The sequence below is a fragment of the Macrotis lagotis genome, chromosome 1 (assembly GCF_037893015.1).
Source record: "Macrotis lagotis isolate mMagLag1 chromosome 1, bilby.v1.9.chrom.fasta, whole genome shotgun sequence".
Taxonomy (NCBI): domain Eukaryota; kingdom Metazoa; phylum Chordata; class Mammalia; order Peramelemorphia; family Peramelidae; genus Macrotis; species Macrotis lagotis.
The window spans coordinates 847,666,159-847,690,439 of record NC_133658.1 but is presented as its reverse complement, the minus strand read 5'-3'; the positions used below and the strand labels follow the sequence as shown (position 1 = coordinate 847,690,439).

The following is a 24,281-nucleotide window of genomic DNA, read 5'->3' as shown; positions in this document are numbered from 1 at the left end:
TACTTATGTATTCATTGCTTTTGTTCTGTACTCTCTATTCTAAAGATTATTATTAGGCAGGTAGAGTACTGGATTTGGAGTAAGGAAGACCTGAAATCAAATCTTGCTTCATATACTACTAACTGTGGTCCCTAGGCAAGTCACTTATCAACTTTAAAGCCTTTCATAAATGCTAACAATTTATTTTTATTTTTTTTGCTCTCCATGGCACAAAAAAAAAACCAACAGAAAAAATGAATTCACGGGGTGACTAAGTGGCACAGTGGATAGAGCACCAGCTCTGAAATCAGGAGTACCTGAGTTCAAATCCGGCCTCAGACACTTAATTACCTAGCTGTGTGGCAAGTCACTTAACCCCCTTTGCCTTGCAAAAACCTAAAAAAAAAAAATTAATTTAAAACTGACTTCCCGCTAATTTTTCCTTACCAGGCACTGGGGGTTCCTTTGGCTTGTTTTGTGATGTCACTGTCTGATCACTTTGGTCCCTGAAACACTTAAGTCACCTGGATCACTACAAATTCTCCCAACTTGTTCTCTCCTTGAAAGGAACCTCAATTTAGTAGATGGGATGTCCCACTTGAAGTTGAGACCTATATTCAATTCTTGCCTCACATATTTACCAGCTGTATGATCATGGACAAGACCCAACTTCTCAAAATCTCAGTTTCCTCATCTGAAAAACCAGCATGAGAACACTTGTATTAGTAACCACAGGATCCTAGAAGATAGTAGCTCTAAACAACTGGTATTATGGCCTGCAAATGTGCACCTCCTGCTCCTATAATCTCAGTGATTTAGAATCAATGCCTCTCAGGTTGACGGTTGACAGCTCCCTCCCCTTTAATCTTTTTTTTTTTTGAAATTTTTGTCCTCCCTGCCTCTATTTTCCATTTTCTGCTCCATTGTGGCTTTTTAAAAATTTTATTCTATTTAAGGCAATGGAGTTGAGTGACTTGCCCAAGGTCACACAGCTAGGCGATTATTGTCTGAGACTGGATTTGAACTCAGGTCCTCCTGACTCCAGGGCCAGTGCTCTATCCAATGTGCTACCTAGCTGCCCCCTTCTGCTTCATTGTTAATAAATTTCCTTCCACCTTAAGATTTCTTATTTCATGAATACTTTGTTCTCTACAGAATATAGTATACCTCTGTACAATCTCTCCAGTACTCATTGCTCATTCTCACATGTTCTGTGAAACTCTGGGCTTGAGAGGATGAACTGACTTACCTGCTACCAATGCCACTATAACTGAACAATCTCTCTTCCCCTAAGATTGACTCCATCCATCTATATCATCTTTTCCAGATCTTTATTACTGTCACCAAACCAAACCACCAAGTCAATCTTTTTAAAGACTGATTTATAATCTTTTTTTTTAGGTTTTTGCAAGGCAAATGGGGTTAAGTGGCTTGCCCAAGGTCACAGAGCTAGGTAATTATTAAGTGTCTGAGGCCGGATTTGAACTCAGGGACTCCTGACTCCAGGTGCTCTATCCACTGTACCACCTAGCCACCCCTGATTTATAATCTTTTGAAAAATGTTTTATGAATGTTTGCTTCTAAATGACTCTACTCTCCCTTGCCGCAAAAAAGTACAGTTAAACAAATTAAATCAACATGTTGTTCATATTTGAAGATGTATGTTTTATTTCTCATCTACAGCTCACAACATTTTTTTTTAAAAAGGCAGGAGATATGCCTCACTCTCAATCCTTTTTTGCAAGTTTTTCTCTCCAAACTAACCCTTGTTCTTATACTTGTATAAAATATATCGACATATACTTATGTTGATATCTACCCAAGCTCCTGGCTTCCCAGTTCATTGGTATTTTTATCTCCCATGAACTACTCTCTATTTCAGTTACCCATAGTGTCAGTCAATACTTTAGCTCACTATCATTCATAACTGGGCCAGTTCATTCATTTTGAACATATATAATTGAACATTATAATCTCCTGTTCAGTCATCTCTTCTTCTGCTTCACTAATCCTAAACTTATTCCATATCCTCACTACAATTTAAAGAACCTTCATTCTTCTCTTTGTTCCTATTCTCCCGTACCTTCCTTTGGGTTGCATACCTTCTCTGGTTGCATTTCCTCTCTGTGATTCGGTATACACTGTCCTCTATCTTTGACTCCTATGTCCCCTGTCCTCTTTCCAGTCCTTAGTTCTGATTCGAGATCACACACACACACACACACACACACACACACACACAAAAACACCACCACCACCTTTCTCCACTTGAAGTGCAGAGCTACAATCCAATGCTGAAGGAAGTTACATTATATTAACTTCATCCATTACTAATTCTTGTTATCTAATCTCAACTAGATCTTTCACAGCTACAAGGCAACACTTTCTTTTGCCTGTTAATCCAAATCTTTTCTCAAGATACCCCTCCTGCCATGGCTATTCACTGACTTTTGTCTCTCAACTGATATTTTGCTATTTCATTAGAAGTAAAGGTTAATGGTTATGGCTTCCTTCTTCCTAACTATATGCTTCCACATTCCCTTACATCTTATTCTCTTCTTTATTCTTAATGGCTAATTATGGCTAGCATGTACTCACTACTTTACAAATATTATCTCATTTTTAGCCTCGAAACAACCCTGAGAGGTAGGTGCTAATTTCATCCCCATTTTTAGATGAAGAAACTGAGACAAAGTCACACAACCCTCAATTGCTCAAAGTCACACAACTAGCAGTTGTCTGAAACTGAATTCAGGTCTTCCTGACTCCAGGTCCAGCACTCTATCAACAGCTTTATTTACTTAACTGCCTTTCTCTAGGAAAGAATTGGTCCTTCTCCTTACCAAGGCCAATCTTCTCTCCATTCAACTTCCTCAATAGCATCCTCTCTAATCTCCTCCATGAGCTTATCCCATTAATCATTCCTTTCTATTTTTATTCTTTCTAGCTATTAACTCTGTCTGATGCCTCCAAGCATAGTCAGATTTCCCCTCTTCCCCCATCCTTAAAAACTCTTCCCTCATCCTACTATCCTTCCAAGTTAACTCCTCCCTTTTACAACTAAATTCCTAGAAAGAACTGTCTACACTTTCTGCCTCCTCTTCCTTGACAATCTCTTAAGTGCTAAATTCAACAACTTTTTCTCAGTCTATATTTTTCTCTTCCTCAGAAGGTTCTGATAGTATGGACCACACCTTCCTCCTGAGTATTCTCTCCTCTGACTTCTCTGACACTGTTCTTTTCTGCATCTCATCCTGGTTGATTGGTTGCTCCTTTTCAGTCTCTTTTACTGAATTATCTATTCACTCATTCCTTCCTGTGGCTGTTCCCTAGAGCTCTGCCCCTGAATCTCTTTTCTTTATTGTCTTGGGCTAAGAAGCACAAATCTGATCATTTCCTTATTTTCCACCTAATTGCACTCATTTTGGACTTTCTCCTCCTCCACCATTCTCCCAGGAATTATATCCTTGGGAAATTACATCTTTCTTTAAGATCCAACAACCTTGATATTCACAACTCATCAGTATCTTCTGCCCCTCTGATTGAATGGTGGCTCCATGAAGGACAGTATCTTCTCATTTCCCACCTAAATATACTAATTTTGGTGTATCTTCACCAAATGGTGACTTCTTCCCCACTTCTGACCCTATCTTTCAGCTTTATTTTGGGTGCTTTCCCCATTAGATTGTAAACTCCTTCAGGGTAGAGTCATTTTTGTCTTTCTTTGTATCCTCAGCACTTAGCACACTGCCTAACCCACAGAAGGCACTTAATAAATGTTTATTGACTGACCACATCACTACTATCCTTAATAAACTCTAGTGGTTCCCTATTACCCTATTACCTATAACATGTCATAAAATTGAAACACTTCCATTTGAATTGTTTTAGGAAGATTCTGAAGATTATCTGGCAAGATAAGGTAACAGACACCAAGGTCCTTTCTTGATGTGAACCACCAAGTATTTAAACTCCACCACCTCTGAGAGCAAAACTCCAGTGGGCTGGCACATTGTTTGAATGCCAAACATACATTTACCTAAAAACTTTTACAAAGAGCTCACACAGAGGTCAGAAAAAGAAATACAAGGATACTCTCAAGGTCTCTCTTAAGAACTTTAGAATTCATTGTGTGACATGACACCATCTGGACCTGCATTGGAGAAGATGCAGTGCTCTATACAGAATTTCAATAGCTCAGAGGAAATGTGAGGTGTACAAATTTAGCTATGTCCATCCTAAATGTTCATAAGGACTTTATGTACCTTAGCTGTGGTAGAGCTTCCCAGCTTGTAGTGATCTGACCAATCATAGTTGTATAGATTATACTCTGACCTCCATAAAATCATCCAAATTTTGGTCCTCTTTAAGAACAAAGGACAACAATGAAAGAACAATTATTTACTATGAAATAAAAGCCCTGCCTATAAACTCTTCACAATCTGACACCTTTTTATCTTTCCAGGTTTTATTACATTACTCTGCTTCATGAATTTTATGGTCCAAGTCAAACTGCCCTTTCTACTCTTCATACATGATGCTCAATCTCCAGTCTTCAGGCATTTGCATTGACTGACTCCCATATCTATATGTTCTCCCTCCTCACCTCTGATTTTTAGAATCCCTGCTTTGCTTCAAAGCTCAACTCTTGAGCAGGCAATTGTTTTTGAGAGCTGTGGGGAGCTACTATATGAAGCCTTTCCTGATACCCCCATCTGCTCGAGTCTTTCCCTCAGATTATCTTTTTGTTTGCTTTTTTTTCCCCCAAGTTTGGGGAGTTAACTTTTGAGAGTTAAGTAACTTGCCCAAGGTCACACAGCTAGGTAATTATTAAGTGTCTGAAACCAGATTTAAACTCAGGTCCTCCTGACTCCAGGGCTGGTGCTCTATCCTCTGTGCCACCTAGCTACCTCCTTAGACTATCTTTGAATTATTTTATGTCTAATTTGAATCTTTCTACATATAGATATATATGTGTTATAATCCTTAAAGCACTATATAAAATAAGAAGTAGAAGTAGTAGTGACTGGGGCAGCTAGGTGGTGCAGTGGATAGAGCACCGAGTTCAAATCCAATCTCAAACACTTACTAATTACCTAGCTGTGTGGCCTTGGGCAACATACTTAACCCCATTGCCTTGCAAAAACCTGAAAAAAAAAAGTAGTAGTGACAGTAGGAGTGGTGGAAGTGGTAGTGGTAGTGGTAGAGGTAATAGTGCTAGTAGTAGTAAAAGTATTAGTGGTGGTAATGGTACTAGTAGTAGAGGTAATGGTAGTTGTAGTAGTTGTGACATGATGACTTCAAAAACTAGCCAAACAGTCTTTCTCTCCTTTGAACTCTCATGATGAATGTCAATTGCCTACCAGACATCTCCTGGAGATCCTGGAGGGATTTCCAACTCCACTTATCCAAAACAAAATTCATTATCATCCCTAAAAATTCTTTCCAACTTCCTATTACTATTAAGTCTAGCACTATTCTTCAGGTGACTCAGGTTCAGGATCAACTTTTTCCTCTTCTTTACCCCCTGATATCAAATTATTTGCTATATCATATTGATTCTGTCTGCACATCTATTACATATGATCTAATATGCATTATAATGCATGGCCTCATCACTTCTATTGACTATTTTCCTTGTTTCTAGTTTCTCCTTTCTTAATAAGTGATACTTATGCTTAAAAATGCTTTACAAACACTATCTCATTTAAGCCTCACAATCACTCTGTGAGACTAGTATTAGTCACAATTTTAGAAGAGAAAACTGAGAGTGGGGTAAAGTGACATGCCCGGTATCTGAGAAAATATTTGACTTCAGATCTTACTTCTCCACTACACTTCTTTTGTTCTCCTTTCAAATCATGTCCCTTCACACATCTGTCAAACCAATCTTCCTGAGGAGCCAAGTCAGTCTTTGCTAAAAATTGTCAACGGTTCTCCATTACATATAGGACAAGATACAATCACCTTAGCCTGGTATTTAAAGCGCTCCACATGTTTGGCTCCCACCAACCTTTCCAGTCCCACCCAAACCCCGAACCACATCCCCTGCCTGATCCCCATCCCAAAATTTCCTCCAGGGTCCTTCCCGCCAAGGACTGGACCACAGCGACAAGCCTAGGAAAGGAGTTCATTTCATCTCAATTCCATAAAGAGAGGGGCAGGGAGCCCCGAGAAACTGACATTTAGGGGCGACAGGCTCCTGTACCACTCACATATATTCACTCACATCAAAATAGTCACACACACACACATACACAGTCACACATTCCCACAGTCTCACACATTAACATATATATACACATGGACTCAGAGTGTTTGAGCTGGAAAGGGCTTTGGATCGTTTTGTTCACTAACCCATCTCACAAGGGACCCTTCTTCCCCCATCTCCTGCACTTTTCTGGGAGGACAAATCCCAGGAGGAGGCAGAGCCCCTACAAAAAGGCCCTCAGCCTATTCTGCCTGGCCTGAAAGGGGCTCAAGCCCAACCTCACCCCCACCCCCACTCCATTTCCCATCGCGAGAGGCAAGGAAAGAGAAATTCCCCAGTTTCTCAGCCAGAACCGCTTCCTCCCACCCCGCCTCCACCCCAACCCTCAGGGCTTTCTGCCTGCACCGGACCCCGGTTTAAGTCACTCACCTCTTCCCACCCCCAGCCCAGGCCCAGCTCCCTCCCCTGCCCAGCCCGCTCAGCCGAAAAGTAACTTTGAGGACACTCAAGGTGACAAGACTGCCTAGGCACCGTTGGGGGGGGGGGGAGTCGAGATTGAGATCTCTGGGTCTTAAATCCCAAAGATCCCCCTCTTGGAAGAGGCCTCCCTTTTCCTCCTCCCCCCCCACATACCGCATAAGCCTCTGATCCTATAACCTGAATGCTTTTTGGGGAAGCAGCATGAAGTAATCAGTAACTAAGCACCAGACCGAAAATCAGACGACCTGGGTTCAAATTCTCACTGCTACTTACCAGTAGATCACATAGATCAGTGTGGAACAGTGAAAAGCTGTGATTTGGAGTCCAAAGACCTAGGCTTCTGAGCTCTGGCACCTATACCTATAATATGTCCTTGAGTTAGTCTGGACCTCAGTTTCCTTATCTGTAAAACGGTGGATTTTGGCTCCACGCAGTCTAATGGCCATTCCAACTTTAATATTCTTCTGACCTCACGAGCTTGGCTGTGCAACTTAACCTACATCTGTAAAATGAGGTCAATAAAACACTATGTACATTCGAAAGCACTTACATAAGTCAATGTTTTTATGGAGTATCAAAGGTGTCTGTGTGTGTGTGTGTGTGTGTGTGTGTGTGTGTGTGTTGGGGGGCGGGGGAGGGGGAAGGAGTTTTTTGCTGAATCGGGCAGTGTCCATCCTCTCCCCTCCTGCCGGGTCCCACTTCCCACTTCCCACTCCCCTTCCTACTTCCTAGCACCACCACTCCCCCCAACTCCACGACAAAAAGAAAGGGGAAAAAAGCACACAAGAGAGCTCACAAGAAGCTGGTGGAGGAAAGAGTCAGAGCAAGACTAAAAGGAGGTTGGAACTCAGAGCCCACTAGGCTTGAAGCTGAATGCAGTGATTCAGTTAGTGGAAGCCAGAGAAGGAAGGGGAGCCTTTGGGGCTGATTGCTGGACAGTGGCGGGAGAGTGTGGCCAGGGAGGCTGAAGAAGGGTCCTGGTTTTGTCTTAGTCCACTAACTTTGATCTGGGGGTAGGGAATAGCTGTCTCCACCTCTCTCCTTTTCCCCCACCCAAAGGTAGCTATGTGCACGTTTCTTTCCAGGTGAGAGGAGGCGGTGGCGGCCCTGGGGAGAGGCTGGCATGAGGGAAAGCTCTGAGTGATCTTTTGCCAGGCCCCGGAGGGGGTAGGGGGAGCCTCAGCTCTGGACCAGCCGAGCTTGGGGGCGGGGGTGGGTGGGTGGCACAGTGATGTAGAAACCAAGAATGAAAGTCAGTGGAGGCAGCCAGAGCCCGGCACAGGAATCAGGAGAAGGGGCAGAGAATTGAACTCAGAGCCAGAGTGGAGAGCGGGGCAGAGGAGGCTGGAGGGATGGGAACCCACAGAAAAGCCAGGATCTGGGGCCGAGGACAGGAAACTGAGGGAGGGAGTGGGAAAAGGAGATAGGGGAATGGGAGTCAGGATCTGGAGCCTAGTGAGGGAGCGAGGAAGACTCCTAAACTTTCAGGAGAAACCATTCAAAAGAGGGAGCGGGAGAGGAACAGGGATGAGAGTCAGGATCTGGAACCCAGTGAAGGAGGAGGAACCCAATGCCTGGCCGGAGAACTCTATACAGGAGAGGAGGCAAGAATGGGAGCCCGAAAAAAGCTAGGTGCGGGAACTAGGATTAGGGAACCTGAGAGATCAGGAGTATGGGAACCTAAGAAAGGCCTAGGAAGAGATGAAAATAGGGAGCTTGGGGGTGGGGTGGGGGGAAGAGTAAAGAGTGGATGTCGGGGGGAAATGCCGAGAGAGGGAACCAGGTGAAGGCAACAGAGAAAGGGAGTCGGGTCTCCGAAAGGGAATCCAGAGAATGGAGAGAAGCCGGCACTTGAACCTCTGGAGGAAACCTGAGGCCGAGGAGCTGGGAGAGACTGGGGGGAAGAGAAGAACGCTCTATTGATCTCCAGGAAGAGCTTCATTCATTTCTGAGACAACTGAGGACACCATTTTTGCTTCCTTTCTTCAGTTTTTTTGCCCGTCTGCCTTTCAGCTCTCCAGGCTCGATTTTCCGGAGACTTTCCCAGAAAGCTTTAACAGTCAACGCCCAGCAACGGCGACTGACACATAGTAGGCTCTTAGTAAATATTTATTGATTGATCAGTGAAAATGAATCAGTAAAGGTCTAAGTCTGCGACCCTGACTATTGACCACCGGTACTTGTCTTCCCCTGCTCCGATTTCCCCCTTTCCAGTTCATTCCCCAACTCCGGAGGGGCCGGCCCATACTACTGCCAGCCTTCTACTCCCAGCGCGCTCCGGGCCCTAGCCCCTGGCAGATACTTTCAGATACGCCCCCTTCCTTAGGTACCCTCAGAGGAGGTCTCTAAAACCTCGGAGTCTGAGCCCCGAGCCTGGAGCCGAAAATGAGCAGGTGTGTAAGTGTGCGTGTGAACTGGGGCGCGTGTGGCGGTGGATTGGGGCGTGTGTCTATAGACGCTATTTGCTGAAAAGAAGGGGAAAGTTTTAAAATACAAAGACTGTCCTCTAGAGAGACTCACAGACTTTAGAGTTTAGAACTCCCAAGACCTTGGAGCTGCTATCAGTTCAACCTTTTAAGTCATTAAAAGACAGATGAAGAACTGTCTTAGGGTCCTTCCATACACAAACAGACCCTAAGGCAGCTTGCCCGACATGGTCACACCCCAAAATTGGCAATCATTGGTCAGCCACTCATCGACATTAGTATATTTGTGTCTTTCCCAGAAGACAGGCCAAGAAAAGTCCCTGGTGATAAGCCCCCAATACAGAAACCTTCCAGAGATGGACACTCAAAATGGAAACATACAAACGGGACCAAGTTCCAAATCCCCAAACAGCCTAGAGTCTGCCATTTGGTGCTAGCCAATCACACGGGTTATAGGAAGAATTAAGAAGTTTTCTTTCCTTGTTTCCCTACCTTCTCTTCTCTGCCAGTTTTTTGAACCTTCCCACCTTCTGCCCAGAAAAGGAAGGCCCAGGATGCAGATAGTGGGTAGAGAAAAAGCACCCCCCCCCCCAGTCTAGGGGTGGGACTCTTCCCAGAGATTCCAGGCCAGGGATCCAGTCTTCAGGTGCTAAGTGAATCTGATAAAGATCTTTTCCTTTTGAAAGTCTCACAAAGCAGGGTCCCCACCCACCAAAGACCCTGCCAAGAAGAAGCTGCAAATCCTCAGAGATCCCAGGACCTGGGCCCTGAGCTTTGGCAGAACAGCAGGAAGTTGGTTCTCAAAGTCTCCTTTTAGCTTTGTTCAGCTTTCCTGACTCATGCATGGGAGTATGGTGTTGTGGTGTGGTATCTGTTTCTGTGTGTGTGTGTGTGTGTGTGTGTGTGTGTGTGTGTGTGTGTGTGTGTGTCTGTGTGTGTGTCTGTGTCTGTGTCGGGGAGCGAGATAATCCCTATACCAGGCCTGGGGACTCCTTCCTCCTTTCTCTTCTTCCTAAGGAGGATAGATTTTTCCCCTCCTAGATATCCCCCTAAGAAGGGGCAAGGTTCTCTGGCCAGGCCATTTGAACTCTTTCTGTAGTTTCACCGAATCCCCTGAGCTCCAAAGGAATAGCAGAGAATTGGAGAATTTTCTCAGGAGGCCAAACCCCTGAACTGATGATTCCCAGTTCTTGGCAAGTGACTGACCAGGAGCCAAATATAAGCATGAGGATGAGAATTCTCCCTTGAAATAATAACATACAATGAGGTCTGTCATATTAACACTTCACCAAAGCATTTCGACATTGTGTAGGACTGTTCCTATTAATAATAGAAGAGAAATCTTCCCAGATCCCCTCAGTCCCCAGCCAGGCCCTGTGCCCCTAGGACACTCATATTGTTGCTGAGGAAATCTTTAAGGGATCTGGTTTCTTTCCTGTCTTTCCAGTCAGTCAATGAACCCAAAGCTCCCTATCCTCAACTTCCCTTCCCATCCCCCTCTCATCTCCTCAGGGCCTGACTCTACTTGGTTTCATCCAAGCCCAGAATTTCCCACCTCCAGTCTCAATCTAAAAGAGAAGCTGGTCCCATTTCTCACCTGGAACAGATTCAGATGTAACCCACCCTCTCTACTATCCCCTAGGCTGAAACTGGGTTTCCCAGAGAGAACAAGTCAAGGGCAAATCCAATTGGGAATTCACTTGATTTGAAAAACAAATAGTTAAATCCTCTGGGAGAAAGGGGGGGAGTGTAGGAAGAAGGGAGGAGCAATGGCTTCCCTTTTAAATTATATACCCTCTGACCAGACCAGGAAAGGAAAAAGTTAATTCCCCATCCCCCTCGCCTCCCTTCCATTTCAATCCACTTTTTACCTCTAAATCTTCTGCTGTTTTTCCACTTTAGAATTTCCTCCTTTTAAAGTGAACTCCTCTCCAGTGACTGGCTACATTTCTCTTCCTCCCTGCTCCCTAGCATCTCCCATTTTCTTCTCCTTAGTCCCCTCTACAGCCGGCTCCTCTCCCCGCTCTCATTCCCCTTTCCATTCTTCTCCTAGGCCTCCACTAAATATGCACACACTAGCTTTTCTCATCTCCTCAACCCATTCTTTTCCATCACTCCAACCCTCCCTCTTCTCTCTTTTCTGGTCCCTCCCTTTTTGATCTGGCTTGGGGCACCCCCCTTTACCTCCTTGATGTGCAGCTGCTGTCATAGCCCTACCCTAGACTCTCCCAGGCAGAAACATAAAGAAGGAGGTTATTCTGCAACCCCCAACAGACACATTCACAAAGATCTCCCCACACACACACCCAACATGCACATACACAGACACCAACTCTCAACTTTAGCCAGAATTGAAAAAGCTGTTGGTCACTGGAGGTGGAGAATGGCCTTCTCTGCCTTGTGGGGGAGTCCCTATGACCCTCCTTTATAACTCAGAAATCTCTGAAATCTGCTGGGAATCCCACCCCCATCCCCTGAGGAAACTGGGAAGTGACTTAACTAGTTCTGCAAATTAATTCCAGAGACAGAAAATCGATGCAGCCCCACCCAACAATCCCAGGGAGAGTGGAGCAGCCCCCCCCCCCCCCCAGGCCCAGCCCTTAGTTTCAGCCAGATAGAGACCAGCACCCTACTTCCAGCACCAAATGAATTCTGTCCCCCCAACCTACAGGGAACCTAACTGTAATATTTCTTATAGGTTGTTTCTGGCGGACCCTTCTTTACAGTACCCCTTGGTCCAAAGTCTGTAGACCACAGCCCTTCTAGGAGCTTCTCTCCAACCTAATAGAGATCTACTGAGTTTTTAAGTATCTTGGTTCAGGGACAAGAAAGGGCAGGGGGACATAAGAGGATCAGGGCCGGGAGGCAAGCAGTTTACTTAGGTTGGAGAGGGTAAGGTGAGCAGGCAACCCGGGTGCTACGAACAGGGAGTTTCTCCATGACTTCATCTCTGAGGCAGGACGGAGAACTGGAAAGCTCTGGGGCTTACAGTAGTCCTGGTTACTTCTCCCAAAGACTGGTCTGGTCCCAAGACCTAGCTGGTGTTGGGGCTTCCTCCTTATAAACTAGGAGCCCCAGGCTCCGGCCTCCCCTGTCTGACCCGACCTTGGGCTGATTCCCTACCTTTCTTGATCACCGACTGATCGAGGAGGCTCATTCCAGTGTCGTCCACGGCCTGTTGCGGGAGGGAAAGAACCCGGGTGGGGAAGAGGCCAGGCCTGGCTGGTCATCTCCCAGCCCCTCCAAAACCCACCATCAACCCCAATTGGGGCTTGGGTGGAAGAAAACGGCCAGGGTCAAGAGAGAGGGCCCAGGCTGGCCAGAAAAAAGGGGGGGGGAAGCATATTAAAGCGGAGATAGACACTGGAGAGATACATCCCCCAGCCCAATCAGACCGAGAGAGAGAGAGAGAGAGAGAGAGAGAGAGAGAGAGAGAGAGAGAGAGAGAGAGGCGGTGGGGGTGAAGGGCAGGGGATTAACTAGCCCCAAAGAGTGTCTCTTAAAGGAAAGCAGGAAGGGCAGCTGCTGAGACTGTGGAACCGAGGAAAGGAGAAAAAGTGGGGGTCAAGGAGCGAAGAAGTTGGAGAAAGGGACTCGGGGCAGGAAGAGGAAAGGGATTTGGAAAGTAGACCTGGCAGAGGAACCAAGTAGAAAGGAGCTGGAGCGGAGGGGCAGAGAAGGAGGCAGGGAAGGAGGATTCGGAGCAGGGCAGGGAGGAGGTGAAGGTAGCAAAACGAGGGAGCCGGGAGGGTCGACTAGACAGCCCGCGGGCTAGGACTGCGGCGGCATGGCTTGGCTGGGAGGCAGGGAGGACAGGCTTTTTAAACAGAAGAGGGTCGGGTTGGGCCGGAAAGGTGTCAGACCAGGACTACTGGAAGGAGAGGGGAGGAAGGCTTGGTCAGCTGGGCTGGGAAGCAAATAAAGAGAAATATTCAACACCTTGCATGTTGGCGGCCGAGATTCTGAGCCCAGATAATGACTCGCCCGCCGGGGACAAGGGGGATTCGAGCCCTGACAAAGCGAAGGCGTCCCTGCGGAGCTGAGCGCTGGGGCTGGGGCGCAGGGTGGGTCCCGGGCCTGGCCCCCAGCTGCGTAGCCCGCACGCGATATTCCCGCCGGGCTCAGACTTTTCCTGCCGCTACCGGTTCCGGCTGGGCAGCCGCGGGAGGATCATTAACTCAGAGCGGCCCCGGAGAGGAGAGCACCGCAGGTCCTCTAACCCGGGAGCCACGAAAAGTTCTCCGGGACAAACGTCATCATTTGGGGGGCAACGGGAGAGGCCTCGGTTGGAGCCTGAGGGTTCTTTCCTTGCTCTCCAGACCCTATCAAGCCCGGCCCGCACCTCTTTGGCTCCCGTTCTAGCACCCGATCCTTGAATTCTTTGTCCAGGTCTCCTCCAGGCCTTTCCCCCCCGATTCTTTTCCTAGCCTGCCTCAGTGAGTCTCTCAAACCTGCCGAGCATGTCTCCCAAGACTTTTTCCCGGGCCTGGGTCCCGCTCTCTCCCTGACCTCTGAGGGTCTTTCCCAGATGCCACCCCCATTTGCCTCTCTCCTCCGGCCTGGTGCCATGTTCCCGCTGGGCCTTGCTCTCGGTACCGCCCAGGCTTCCCCGCCCGGGGCTCCAGATTGGGGGGGGGGGTCTCCCAGCTTCCCTTCCGACCCACTGGATCCCGCTGGGCCCTCACCTGGAGATCCTCCAGGCTGTGGTGTGCGGCCAGCCCGTGGAGGCCGAGTGGCCCGTCGGCCAGGCCGTGCGCTCCGTCCGCCAGGCCGTGCAGGAGACGGGGAACACCCGGGTAATCCCGGCGGGGGTCCAGGCCCAGAGCTCGGTGGGTCTGGGCCAGGAGGCCCTGCTCGTCCTGGCGGCCGCCGCGGGGGGAAGGCCACGCGGGCTGCTGGTGCTGGTGCGGATGCGGGTGCGGGTGCTGGTGGAGGGTCCCCAGGCCGCTGTAGGGCTCGCCCAGGTGGGGGAAAGCCGTCTCCTGCGTTTGGCCGTAGGGCAGCGGTGGCTGCGGGTAGGGCGGCGGGAAGTAGGGCGGCTGGAAGTCCGAGGCCGGTGTGTGGCACAGGGGGGGCGCCGCCGCCGCCGCCGAGAAGGCCGCCTGGCTGAGGGAGGAGAGCTGCGACAGGCGCCCCCCGCCAGCCGCGCCGTTCAGCCCGTCCGGACGGTCCTGCGCAGCCGGGAGAGAGAGACGCAGAGTTGGGAAGACCGAGGGGACGGACCGGCTCCAGCCGGCCGGGCTCGCCCCAGCCCGGGTGCCTCTCCGCTCCCGGGCCCGGGCCCATCACGCCTGCCATCAGCCCCGGGAGACGCAGAGACCAGGGGTCGGACCAGAGCCCGGAGGGAGAGCGGCAAAGGAGCCGGCGCGGAGCGCTACAATTTATCCAAATCGAATCATTGAGCGTCAATTTAGTTAAACATCAAAGACAAAAAGGATTAAACGAATCGAAACAACCAGAGTCGAGTCCGGCCCTCCCCGCCACAGACACAAACTCCCTTTTCCCCTGCGGCTGCCCTAGGGGCCCTTTCGGGTACCGAGCCCCTGGGGCCCCAGGCTGGGGAAGGGGAGTGAAGGGGCGGAATAATGGGGGTGGGATACCCAGTCTCTAACTTCTAATCCTTCATTCCTCTCCTCCCCCGACTTGTTTTCGCCCCCGGGGGCCCACGGCTGGTCTCTCCCCAAATCCGGGGCCGATCTGTCTCCAAGACCCAAGCCCGAGCCTCCGGTGGCTTCTCGGGTCTCTCCTGGGCTGCAGTCGGAGAGGGCAACCAGCCTGCACCCCACCTGGGGAGGCCCTGGGAGCCCCGCGCTTCCCCCTCCGAGATTTCGTTTTTGTCGGGGGAGCTGGCTGGGAGAACAGATCGGATCCGAGCGTCGGGGCTGTCCCGTGCCCAGCCGCCCTGACCCGCACCCCCAGCCTCAATTCCCGCCTTCGGGTATCTTCCCCCCCCCACCGCCCTCCGCACCCCCAGGCAGGACTCACCATCGCGGAGTAAGTGTGAACCAGCATGGGTGCGGGCGGGCCGGAGGCGGGGGCCCGAGGGCAGCGGAGCCTCGCGGAACGGATTGACGGACGGACGGCCCGACAGACGGACTGGGCGCCCCTCAGGGCCGATCCCCGGGGCTCCGGAGCCTGCGCGCCTGGCTGGGGGTGGGCGACGGGGGGGGGCAACCCCTCAGAGTGGGCTCCTCAGTGTCCCGAGCCCCCGCTCAGAGCCATGGGGCGCTGGGGGACCCCGGCAGGCGGGGGAGCGAGGGCAGGGACTTGTGCAGGGGGTCACGAGTGGACTGAGCTACGGGGGAGGAGCAGGAGGATTCCAGTTGGAAAAGTCTTTTAGCTCGTTCCCATCTCCCAGTCCTTCTCCCTCTGAGCCCAGACCAGCTCCATGCGCTTCAGTTATATGGGCGGGAGCGCGCAGGGGGGCGCCGGGGGCGCGCATTAAAGAGACAGTCCGGGGGCTTTGGCTTAGGCCTTCTCTGCGTCCCCAAGCAGGCGAGGGGGGGGGAGGGGGAAGAGTGTCGGGGGGTCTTTGTCAAGGGAGGGGAGACTCTACCCGGTTTCTAAAGGGTGGCACCAGAGCACGCATGTACCACTCAGGATGCCTGGGTCCACGCTCCGTGGCTTCCTCCTAGATCTGCCACCTCTCCCTCCTCTGCTGGAGAACTAGGGTTTCCACTTCCTCTGCCTCGAACCAGGAGGACGGTGGTCCTGAGGCCGGGCTGTTGCCCTCACTCACCCATCCATCCAAGACCCCACTCCGCCACATCCTCGAGGGCTGAAAGGGCCCAATCAGACCAAGAGAAAGACCAAGGCAGAGCCTCTGGCTTGTTTGGGCAGACTGAAATGGGAAGGGGAAGACGGGGCAAAGAAAAAATTCACGAAAAAGTGCCGAGAGCCTATCTGTTGCTCTGGGAAGGTGGAGAGATATCTGTTTCCTGCCTGCTCTGCCAGGAGACTTCCACCTGGCCCAGTTCTCCCTTAAACTTGGGACGGCCTGAACTTAGCTCTGAACCTGAACCTCCCTCCACGTTTCCACCCCAGGGAGGCCTATGGGGCCCTGAGGGTTCTGAGAGGGCCACCGCTGAGGTGAGAAAGTTTGGGTCTGAGACTCTGTGTGTGTGTGTGTGTGTGTGTGTGTGTGTGTGTGTGTGTGTGTGTGTGTATGTGTGTAATTGGAGATGATGGTGACACGGAGAACTGTGGGTGTGGGAACTTTGTATCCCTGACTGTATGGAAGCCTGACCTGTCTAGAAATATAGGCACGTTACATATACATGTGTGCATACATGTGTTGGGTATGCTTGTGTGCACATGTGGCTGTATTGTGGCTGTGGCTGTGTGATTGTATGTATGGCTATAACTCAAAGGCTATATATAATATTGTGTATCTGTGGGATAGTTTCAGGATTATTCTCATCTTTCCCATTACACCTTTCTCGGTCCTGCACCTTCTCTCCACTCCCTCCTCCCAGTCTAATCCTTTGTCTCTTAGACACATACCTCTCCCCTCGAACAGGAAAGCACCGAAAACCATGGGGTCAAGAGAGAAAAAGAAATCACCGAAGAAGAAGCAAGAGAACATGGAAATCTACAATGAAAGAGAACAAAGAGAAGAAAGGAGGAGAGGGAAAGAGAGAAGAGTGAGGGAAGGCAGCAGAAGAGGGGAAAAGATGAGGGAAGGAGAAGGGAGGGATGGAGAAAGAAGGAAATAAGAGAAGGGAGAGAAGCAAGGTGGTTAATTAGGAAGAAAGAGGGAGGAGAAAGAGACAAGGAAGAAACTAAAGAAGAAAGGAGGGGAAACAGAAGGGGAAAGGCAAGAAGAAGGGAAGAAGGAAGAGAAGAGAAAAGAAGGGCCTGAAAGAGAAAGAAAAAGAAAAAAAGGCTAAGAACCACTGCAACCCAGCAAGCATTTATTAAATATCCATTATGTTCAAGGGAGTCTGCCCCAGCCATAAGGGTTGTACCACCCTTTCTCCATGGCCTTTGCTCACCCTACACCTAATAGTTTCTCTTTGCTTGTCAGGAAGGACGCCCCTTTCAGATTTCCCTTGGGATTTAGGGCAGGGTGGGGCTGGCAGAAGCTAGGAAGGGAAGAATGACACAAGCATTTATTAATCACTTACTATTTCATAGTCTGCTAGGAATTAGCCCTAAGTAAATTGGGTTCTCCCAAGGCAAACCCAAGGTAGCCCAAAGCTATTATTTATGAGTTTGTAGTCTCAACAGCAAACTGAAATGATGGGGGTTGAAGGGGAAAAAAAAGCTCTCTTTTTTCTTATACCCCTGGGAGAAATCTATAGATCAGAAATGGCAGTCCTGAGCAATCCTGTATGTCTGTGGGTGAGGAATGGCAGTGGGAGCATATTGTGTTTCTGTGAAGTTGTGTTAGTGTTCATCACTTGGGGTTATAAGTGTAATAGGCACGCCCTGGGCAGCAGTCACATTCTCACTGGGGAGTTTTGTTTTGTTTTTAATTCTACAGGTTTATTGTTGTTGGTTTTTAAAGGGAAAGGGCAAAAGCAAACTCCACAACTAACCCTCTTTATTATGTGATCAGCACAAAGAGGTGACTAGCCAGAGTCTCTAAATGGTACAGTGGGTAGAGCTCCAGCCTGAAGGAGGATCTTAGTTCAAATCTAGTCCCAGATACCTCCCAGTTATGTGACCTTGGGCAAGTCACTTAACCCTGATTTCCTCAAATCCAGGGCTATAGCCAGTCCTCCTGATTCATATCTGGCCACCAAACTGAAATGGCTTTGGAGGAGATACTGAGACTGGTGACTTAGGACAGCACTCCCTTCAATCAAATCCAATTCACTTGCTTGTCATGGCATCACCTCCCTGATGTCATGGTCTTCTTTGAAAATGAAAGACCAGGGCGGCTAGGTGGCACAGTGGATAGAGCACCAGCCCTGGAGTCAGGAGTAACTGAGTTCAAATCCAGCCTCAGACATCTAATAATCACTTATCTGTGTGACCTTGGGCAAGTCACTTAACCCCATTGCTTTGCAAAACAAAACAAAACAAAACAAAAATGAAAGACAAACATCATCATCATAAATGGATCCCCAACATCCCAGGAGACATCTTTAATCTTCTCAGTCTGGTCTTCAATGAGTATGTCTCACAGCTTTAATAGGCAGAGATAATGCCTGCATATAATGGGGAGTATGCAGGGGTGTATGTTGATATATCTCCATCTTTGTTGTTCATTGACCCCATAGAGGGTTTTCTTGGCATAGATACTGCCAATTCTCTCTCTCCATTGAATCCACAGCTAGTGTCTCAGGCAAGATTTTAACTTACATCTTCCTGCCTCCAGGCTCAGCTCTTTTTCCACTGAGTCATTTAGCTGCCTCCAAAGTGGGCCTGCATCTACATTCATCCCTTGTTGCATTCGCTACTTCACTCTTCCTTCATCTTTCATAACTCTCCAAATCTAGGATTCTCTGTTCTAAATGATTACCCAAGAGATACCCAGCCCAAGATCAGTTGAACATGTAGCTTGGGAAAGGGTTGATATAGGGGGTAGAGGATGAGCCAAAAGGGAAGTTTTCATGTAGTAATGAGATCATGGATTTCAAGTTGGGGTCATTGATTCCATCCCCTGTTGTATTTCCCAGATGAGAAAACTAAAGCAGCCAGTGACTCAACCAGGTTAAGTAGCTGTGTCTGGGTTTGAACCAAGTCTACCTGAATCCAGGTCCATTGTCCTCATTACTTGGCCACATTCTCTTTTTCCTTTAGGGATCTTTCTTGAGGGGAACAGCAGAACCCTGAAACTTCCTGGGAAGGAGAAATCAGGTTCTGAAGAGAGGCAGTATTTCCATCCACGATCCCAGCCTGTGATCCCTCCCCTCCCCTCCCCTCCCCTCCCCTTCCTTCCCTTTCTCCTTTCCCATCCCTCTTCTCAAGCCCAGAGTGTCCCTGACAAACTCTTCTGTCTATCCATGGGGAGAGGAAGGTGTTGTACTATGATATGCAGAGCAGAGATTTCCTAAGAGTTTGTGGACTTGTAGACTTATCTGAGATGTTTTGTCCTTTTTGGCTTCATCTCTCTGGTGTCTGCCACAGTCTGGGGCACATAATACTGGGTCCTCAGTAAGTACTTGTTGAAGATGAAAATCAGAGAGGGATGCCTGCTCTGCCCTGACTTTATCTAGAGGCGGCTGGTTCTGTCATTGTGTCTCTCAATCCAGGGAGCTCAACTACAGCTCAAAGTAGAGAGAGGGAGGGAATGAGGTTGACAGTCCAGTGGCTTGGTGTGGGTTGACACAGAAGGCCCCCTGGCGGAGATCAGGAACAAGTGCCTCTCTCAGGATCCTTTTGTTTAAAGTCAGTTTTCAATATGGTTCCTCAAAGCTACTGGAGTGGTTTGCCATTTCCTTTTCCAACTCATTTGACAGATGAGGAATATGAAGTAAAAAGAATTAAGTGACTTGTCCAGGATTACCCATTGGGTAAGTGTGTGAGGCCAAATTGACTCCAGGTCTAGCAATCTATCCACTGTGCCTCCTCGTAGGATCAAAGGACTCACTCAGAGACCAATTAGTAAAACTCATTCCTTTTACAGATGAGGAAACTGAGGACATGAAGGGTTTAGGGATTTACTCAAAGCCATAAATTTGTAATACATAAAGGCAGAATTTGAACTTAGGTTGTTTGATTTCAAATCTAGTGTTCTTTCCATTGAATGGCACCATCCTTATAAGCTGGGAGGTAGTCCAGATAGACCATATCCTAACCTGGTGAACTCTCAGTCAACTATGTAGGAAAGGTTCCCTCTGAGGATGAAAGGGCACTTGACCTATGTCTCCTGTGCCAATTTTCTAAGACCTGCCTTATCATTCTTCTGGAGCAATCAAGGCAGACTCCAGAAACAGGGCCAGTGTCTGAGCTCCAGAAGCCACAGGGAGGCCCATTGGGTGAGACAGTTCTGCTCCAGCTCCCACTGGGTTCTACACACACACATATTCAATCTTCTTTAGCTGCTCCTACAGAGCCCTTGGTAGGGGTTAAGTTGGGGAAAGAAAGGTTTTCCTTCCTTCTGTAAAACTGGCAATTCTATAGAGGGATAAATTGATGTTGTTTTTATTCTGCATTCTCAAAGAAGACCATGATATCAAGGAGGTGATGTCATGACAAGCACATGAATTGGATTTGAGTGGGGGGTGGGGGGCTGTGTGAATCAGGATGACAGGAAATGGCCCTGAATATGAGTCAATTGGGGTTAAATGACTTGTCCAAATAGCTAGTGTTTTGAGGCCAGATTAGCACTCCCAACCTCCTAACTGTAAGACCAGTGCTCTATCCATTGTGCCACCTAGCTGCCCAGAGGGATAAATAGGGGAAAGATGAAAGGGAGGATACTGTTGCTTGTTAAATAAAGCTCAAATTCAGTCTGGCATTCAAAGCCATTTACAATGTAACCCCACTTCCCACTAAAGTTAGATCACCCCTAGGTTTCTGCACTTCCTCCCATCACAAACTTCTTCCTGGACTCCTCCCTGTCACCATTTAGCACTAGGTTGGCCTTAGGGTTATGTGTTTTCCAAACTTGGGAGAGTCCTTAGAGATGAAAGGACTTAGAAAAGTCTTCCTTTTATACTTGAGAAATCTTAAGGAGAGATGAGAAATGTCTTGTAACAAGTAGCCTTGGTGGAATTTGAACCTGGGTTCTCTCAAAAATCCAGCTTTTTTCCACTATTATTTACCCTGATGAGTTCAATCCTCTTCTTTCCCAAAGAGATGAAGGCCCAGAAAGCTTAAGTGACTTAGGTCACATCACAGCTACTATGTGGCAGAACTAGGATTCAAACTCAAGGCTTCTGGTTCTATATCAACGCTTCTTGTTTCCCCAGTGGATCTTTGGCTCCTCTCTGGAGACAGCCACACCATAGGAAGTCAAGACAAAGTCCTGGATGAATGAATACTGTAGACACTTTAAGGTCTGTAAATAGTCTCATTTTGTCCTTATGATTTAGGTGCCAGATGAGGAAATCCAGGCTGAGAGAATGATGAGGCCCACCCAGAGGAAGTCCCCTGAGCTGGGGAGCCTTCCCTTCCTGGGGCACAGAGGAACCACACATGTGCTCAGTTGGCATACACACACGTTACAGCCACACTGACTTGTAGACATTCAGTGAGGATGCATGCCAACTCTGTCCATTGCCAGAATCCCAAACAGCATTTTGGCCTTTCTGGTTAAGTTGAAAGCCCAGCTGGACTTCTAGTCCCCCTGTCTCCCTGACATTTGCTCTTCCTGTGTCCAGGTGAATCCTCAAGGGTGGGCCCAAGAGATGGGCAAGCTACTGTGTGGCAGGGTGGGGAAAAGAGGACTGGAGATGGAAAACTAGAGATCTCATAGTGACCCCTGGTGGACGCTTCTCACAACAACAGCTCGACTTTGGTCTAGGCCCCCCTGTGGAATACCTGGCCGGACCCTAGGACTGACCTAGAAGTTGGAATAGAACTTCTTAGCAAGAAGAGTGAACTTGCCTTCTGCTTTTCTGCCCTAGACCTAAGTTCCCAGGCTGGTTGTTTTTTCTGGGGTCTACGACCCAAGGCAGTAAATAGCAGTCTTTGTCCTCGGACTAAGGCTGGGGAGAAGATAGGGAAAGCACATCTGGGGATGTGGAAATCCTGACAGTGAGAAAGACCCTTACATTTCAGCACCTCTCCACCCTCATGACAACTCTAGCACTGGGAGGGGAGGGGGGAGCCTGAACAATGGGTCTTGTGCAGTCTTGGCTCAGAAGACCACTGTGAAAGTGGTGGTGTTTGAGGGTGGCCTTAAGCCTATTAAAGTGGTGGAAGTCAGGGAGTTCCAGTTGCATCTCATTCCACCACCTATGGGGGAGATCGGTGACTTCTCAGGGGTGGATGTCAATCAGCAGACGGACAGCACAACATTGTCACCAATAACAGTTTATTGAATGTCCACAGGTATACAATTTGAGCTTGGCACATTTACAGAACATGAGGTGAATGGGGCAAGGGGCCCCCTCCCCATGCCTGTGGGACAGGCAGCGCCTGTTGGGGCTGAAGGCTGCTAAAGTTTCCATGCAGAGGAGTCAGTTGTTGGAAAGGACAGGGAGCTGAAGCCAGGCACCAACACAACAATGGAAAGTCAGTCACTAGGGAAAGGGAGGGAGACATGCGGATCCAGGGAACTGTCCCCTCACTCCTAGCTCCAGCAGGGCAGGGCCAGAGGGCAGGAGGGGGGAGGCAGGCAGGGGCTAGAAGGGGAGACATCCAAATTTGGTGCAGGAAGAAAAAATAAATCATCTTCCCCCAACATCACCCACCATCAGAACTAGAGCCCACAGACCCCTGGGTCCCCAAGAGGGGGATCTCATTTGGAGAGAACATTCTTCTCTTCCTAGCAAGGTCAGGGAGAATTAATCCCATCTCAATCCCAGAGGGTCACAGGAAGGAAAGCCCATGCCCTGGCCGGCAGGGCCCACCGGCAGAGACTGAAGCCCAGACAACCCCTGCCTGCCTGCCTGTCCCTTCTCACCTCCTCTGTCCTCCTACCTCCTGGGGAAAAAGCAGCCCATACTGTGGGCCTGGGGGAACTCTACCTGCACCATCCTGCTCAAGGACACAAACACTGATTTCAAAGCTGTGGCTGATGGGAAGAAGGCTCCTGAGTCCTCCACAAGTCACAACACTGCTGTCTGCAGCCCTTCCCCACCCCAGGGGGAGGAGGTGGTAGCTCTTTTCGCCAGGGGTCCGGCTCCATGCTCCGGCCCTAGGCCTGGCTGGGTACAGAAAAGCCAGAAAGCTGGGGGGCTTGGGGGTTTGGGGAAGGTACCTCCTCCCTCCCTCCCTCCCTCCCTCCCTCCCTCCCTGGTGGCCAGGCAGGGGCCAGGAGGGAGTGGCAGGGGAGCGCCTCCCTCAGGGCTCAGAGAGGCACTGCTCCAGGGCAGCCATGCGGTAGTGGCTGGCAGTCTCCTCCCCGGCCTGCAGCCGCATGGCCTCCCGGCAGAGGCGGTTGGCTCGGGCTAGCTCCACCAAAACTCCCTGGTAGGCAGCCACCATCTCCGGTTTGACTGAGGTTGGGGAGACGCTGCCCAAGAGCTGCAGGAGCTCCTGAGGCCAGCGAGAACGCAGGGCAGCCGGGGCCAGCCAGGGGAGCAGAGGCACACAGCCTGTGAAGGCCTGCATGCCCAGGAACCACAGCTCCTGCAGGTCAGCCCACACCCCCTCGTAGTCGGGGGCCAGGGCCAGGGTGGCCTGCTCGGCGCCAGGGCTGGCTCTGGCCACATGGGACTGAGACAGGACAAGGATGGCAGCTGCAAAGAAGCCACGGGAGGCAGGGGTCCCCTGGAGAGCTGCAACACAAGCACAGGGTGGAGGGGAGAGTTTCAGGCAGGGCAGAGGCAGCCCTCCAAATCTGAATTCTGTCTCAATTCTACCTCATTGGAGGGACAGCAGGAGCAAGGGAGGTTAGAAACAACTTTCTGGCACTATTCACCTTCGGCCAGAATACTGACCTAGCACCATAAAGTTTACCAAATATTGGGGGGCAGGGAGGGTAAGCAGTGTTTATATCAGGATGCCCAGTTTACAGATAAAGACCCTAAGGCTCAGCATGGGATAGAATTAGCCAATCCCACACTTGCATTTACTGGGGCCTGGGGACACAAAGTCAAAGCTGAACCTCCAGTGCCCCGTCCTATCATGGTTTCTACCTGATAAATTTTACACTTGGTCCAGTAGAAAGAGCCAGGAGATCTGGCTTCAAGAGCCCTCAGGACAACCACTTCTTACCTCTAAGTGGTTAAATCACTTAAAACACAAGCTTCATCATCTGGAAAATGGGCTACTGATAATGGTACTAGCTACCCAGGAAGGCTGTTAGAAAGACCAATGACAATGTAAGCAAAAGCGCTCAATGAATGTGAATTGTTAGGAATGAAAGTCAGCTTTGTAAGAGGAGTGGAGGGACCAGGAGAATGGGGGAAGGTCCTGGAGATCCCTCCCAACCAGAGGGGCCAGCCTGTCTCAATTCAACAGCTTATGGAAGGGAGGAGGTTGCTCGTACTCTGACCCCTTGGACTGCAGAGGGAGCGACATGTGAGTGGCCTGGTACTATCCTCCTCAGCAAGACTGCACCTCCCTCCCCCACAGACACACAGCATATCAGCAGAGGTGGATAAGGGGTGGTCTAGCCTGTA

The 24,281-nt window shown here is 49.4% G+C and overlaps 2 protein-coding genes across 5 annotated transcripts in view; both read right to left on the bottom strand.

The window, feature by feature from the left end:
- The window catches only part of TFAP2E (transcription factor AP-2 epsilon), a 41,509-nt gene extending 26,401 nt beyond the window's left edge, over window positions 1–15,108 (bottom strand). Inside the window, exons 1-3 of the mRNA XM_074217517.1 lie at window positions 15,082–15,108; window positions 13,782–14,267; window positions 12,220–12,271 (exon numbers count right to left, since the gene is read on the bottom strand). Of these exons, the coding sequence (XP_074073618.1) occupies window positions 12,220–12,271; window positions 13,782–14,267; window positions 15,082–15,108 (565 nt within the window). The remainder of the gene's footprint in view (window positions 1–12,219; window positions 12,272–13,781; window positions 14,268–15,081) is intronic.
- Window positions 15,109–22,961: 7,853 nt separating this feature from the next.
- The window catches only part of NCDN (neurochondrin), a 40,528-nt gene continuing 39,208 nt past the window's right edge, over window positions 22,962–24,281 (bottom strand). For all 4 annotated transcript variants that reach the window (XM_074217516.1, XM_074217513.1, XM_074217514.1 and 1 more), the window contains one exon: window positions 22,962–23,435. In XM_074217516.1, the coding sequence (XP_074073617.1) occupies window positions 22,999–23,435 (437 nt within the window). In that variant the 3' untranslated portion in view covers window positions 22,962–22,998. The remainder of the gene's footprint in view (window positions 23,436–24,281) is intronic.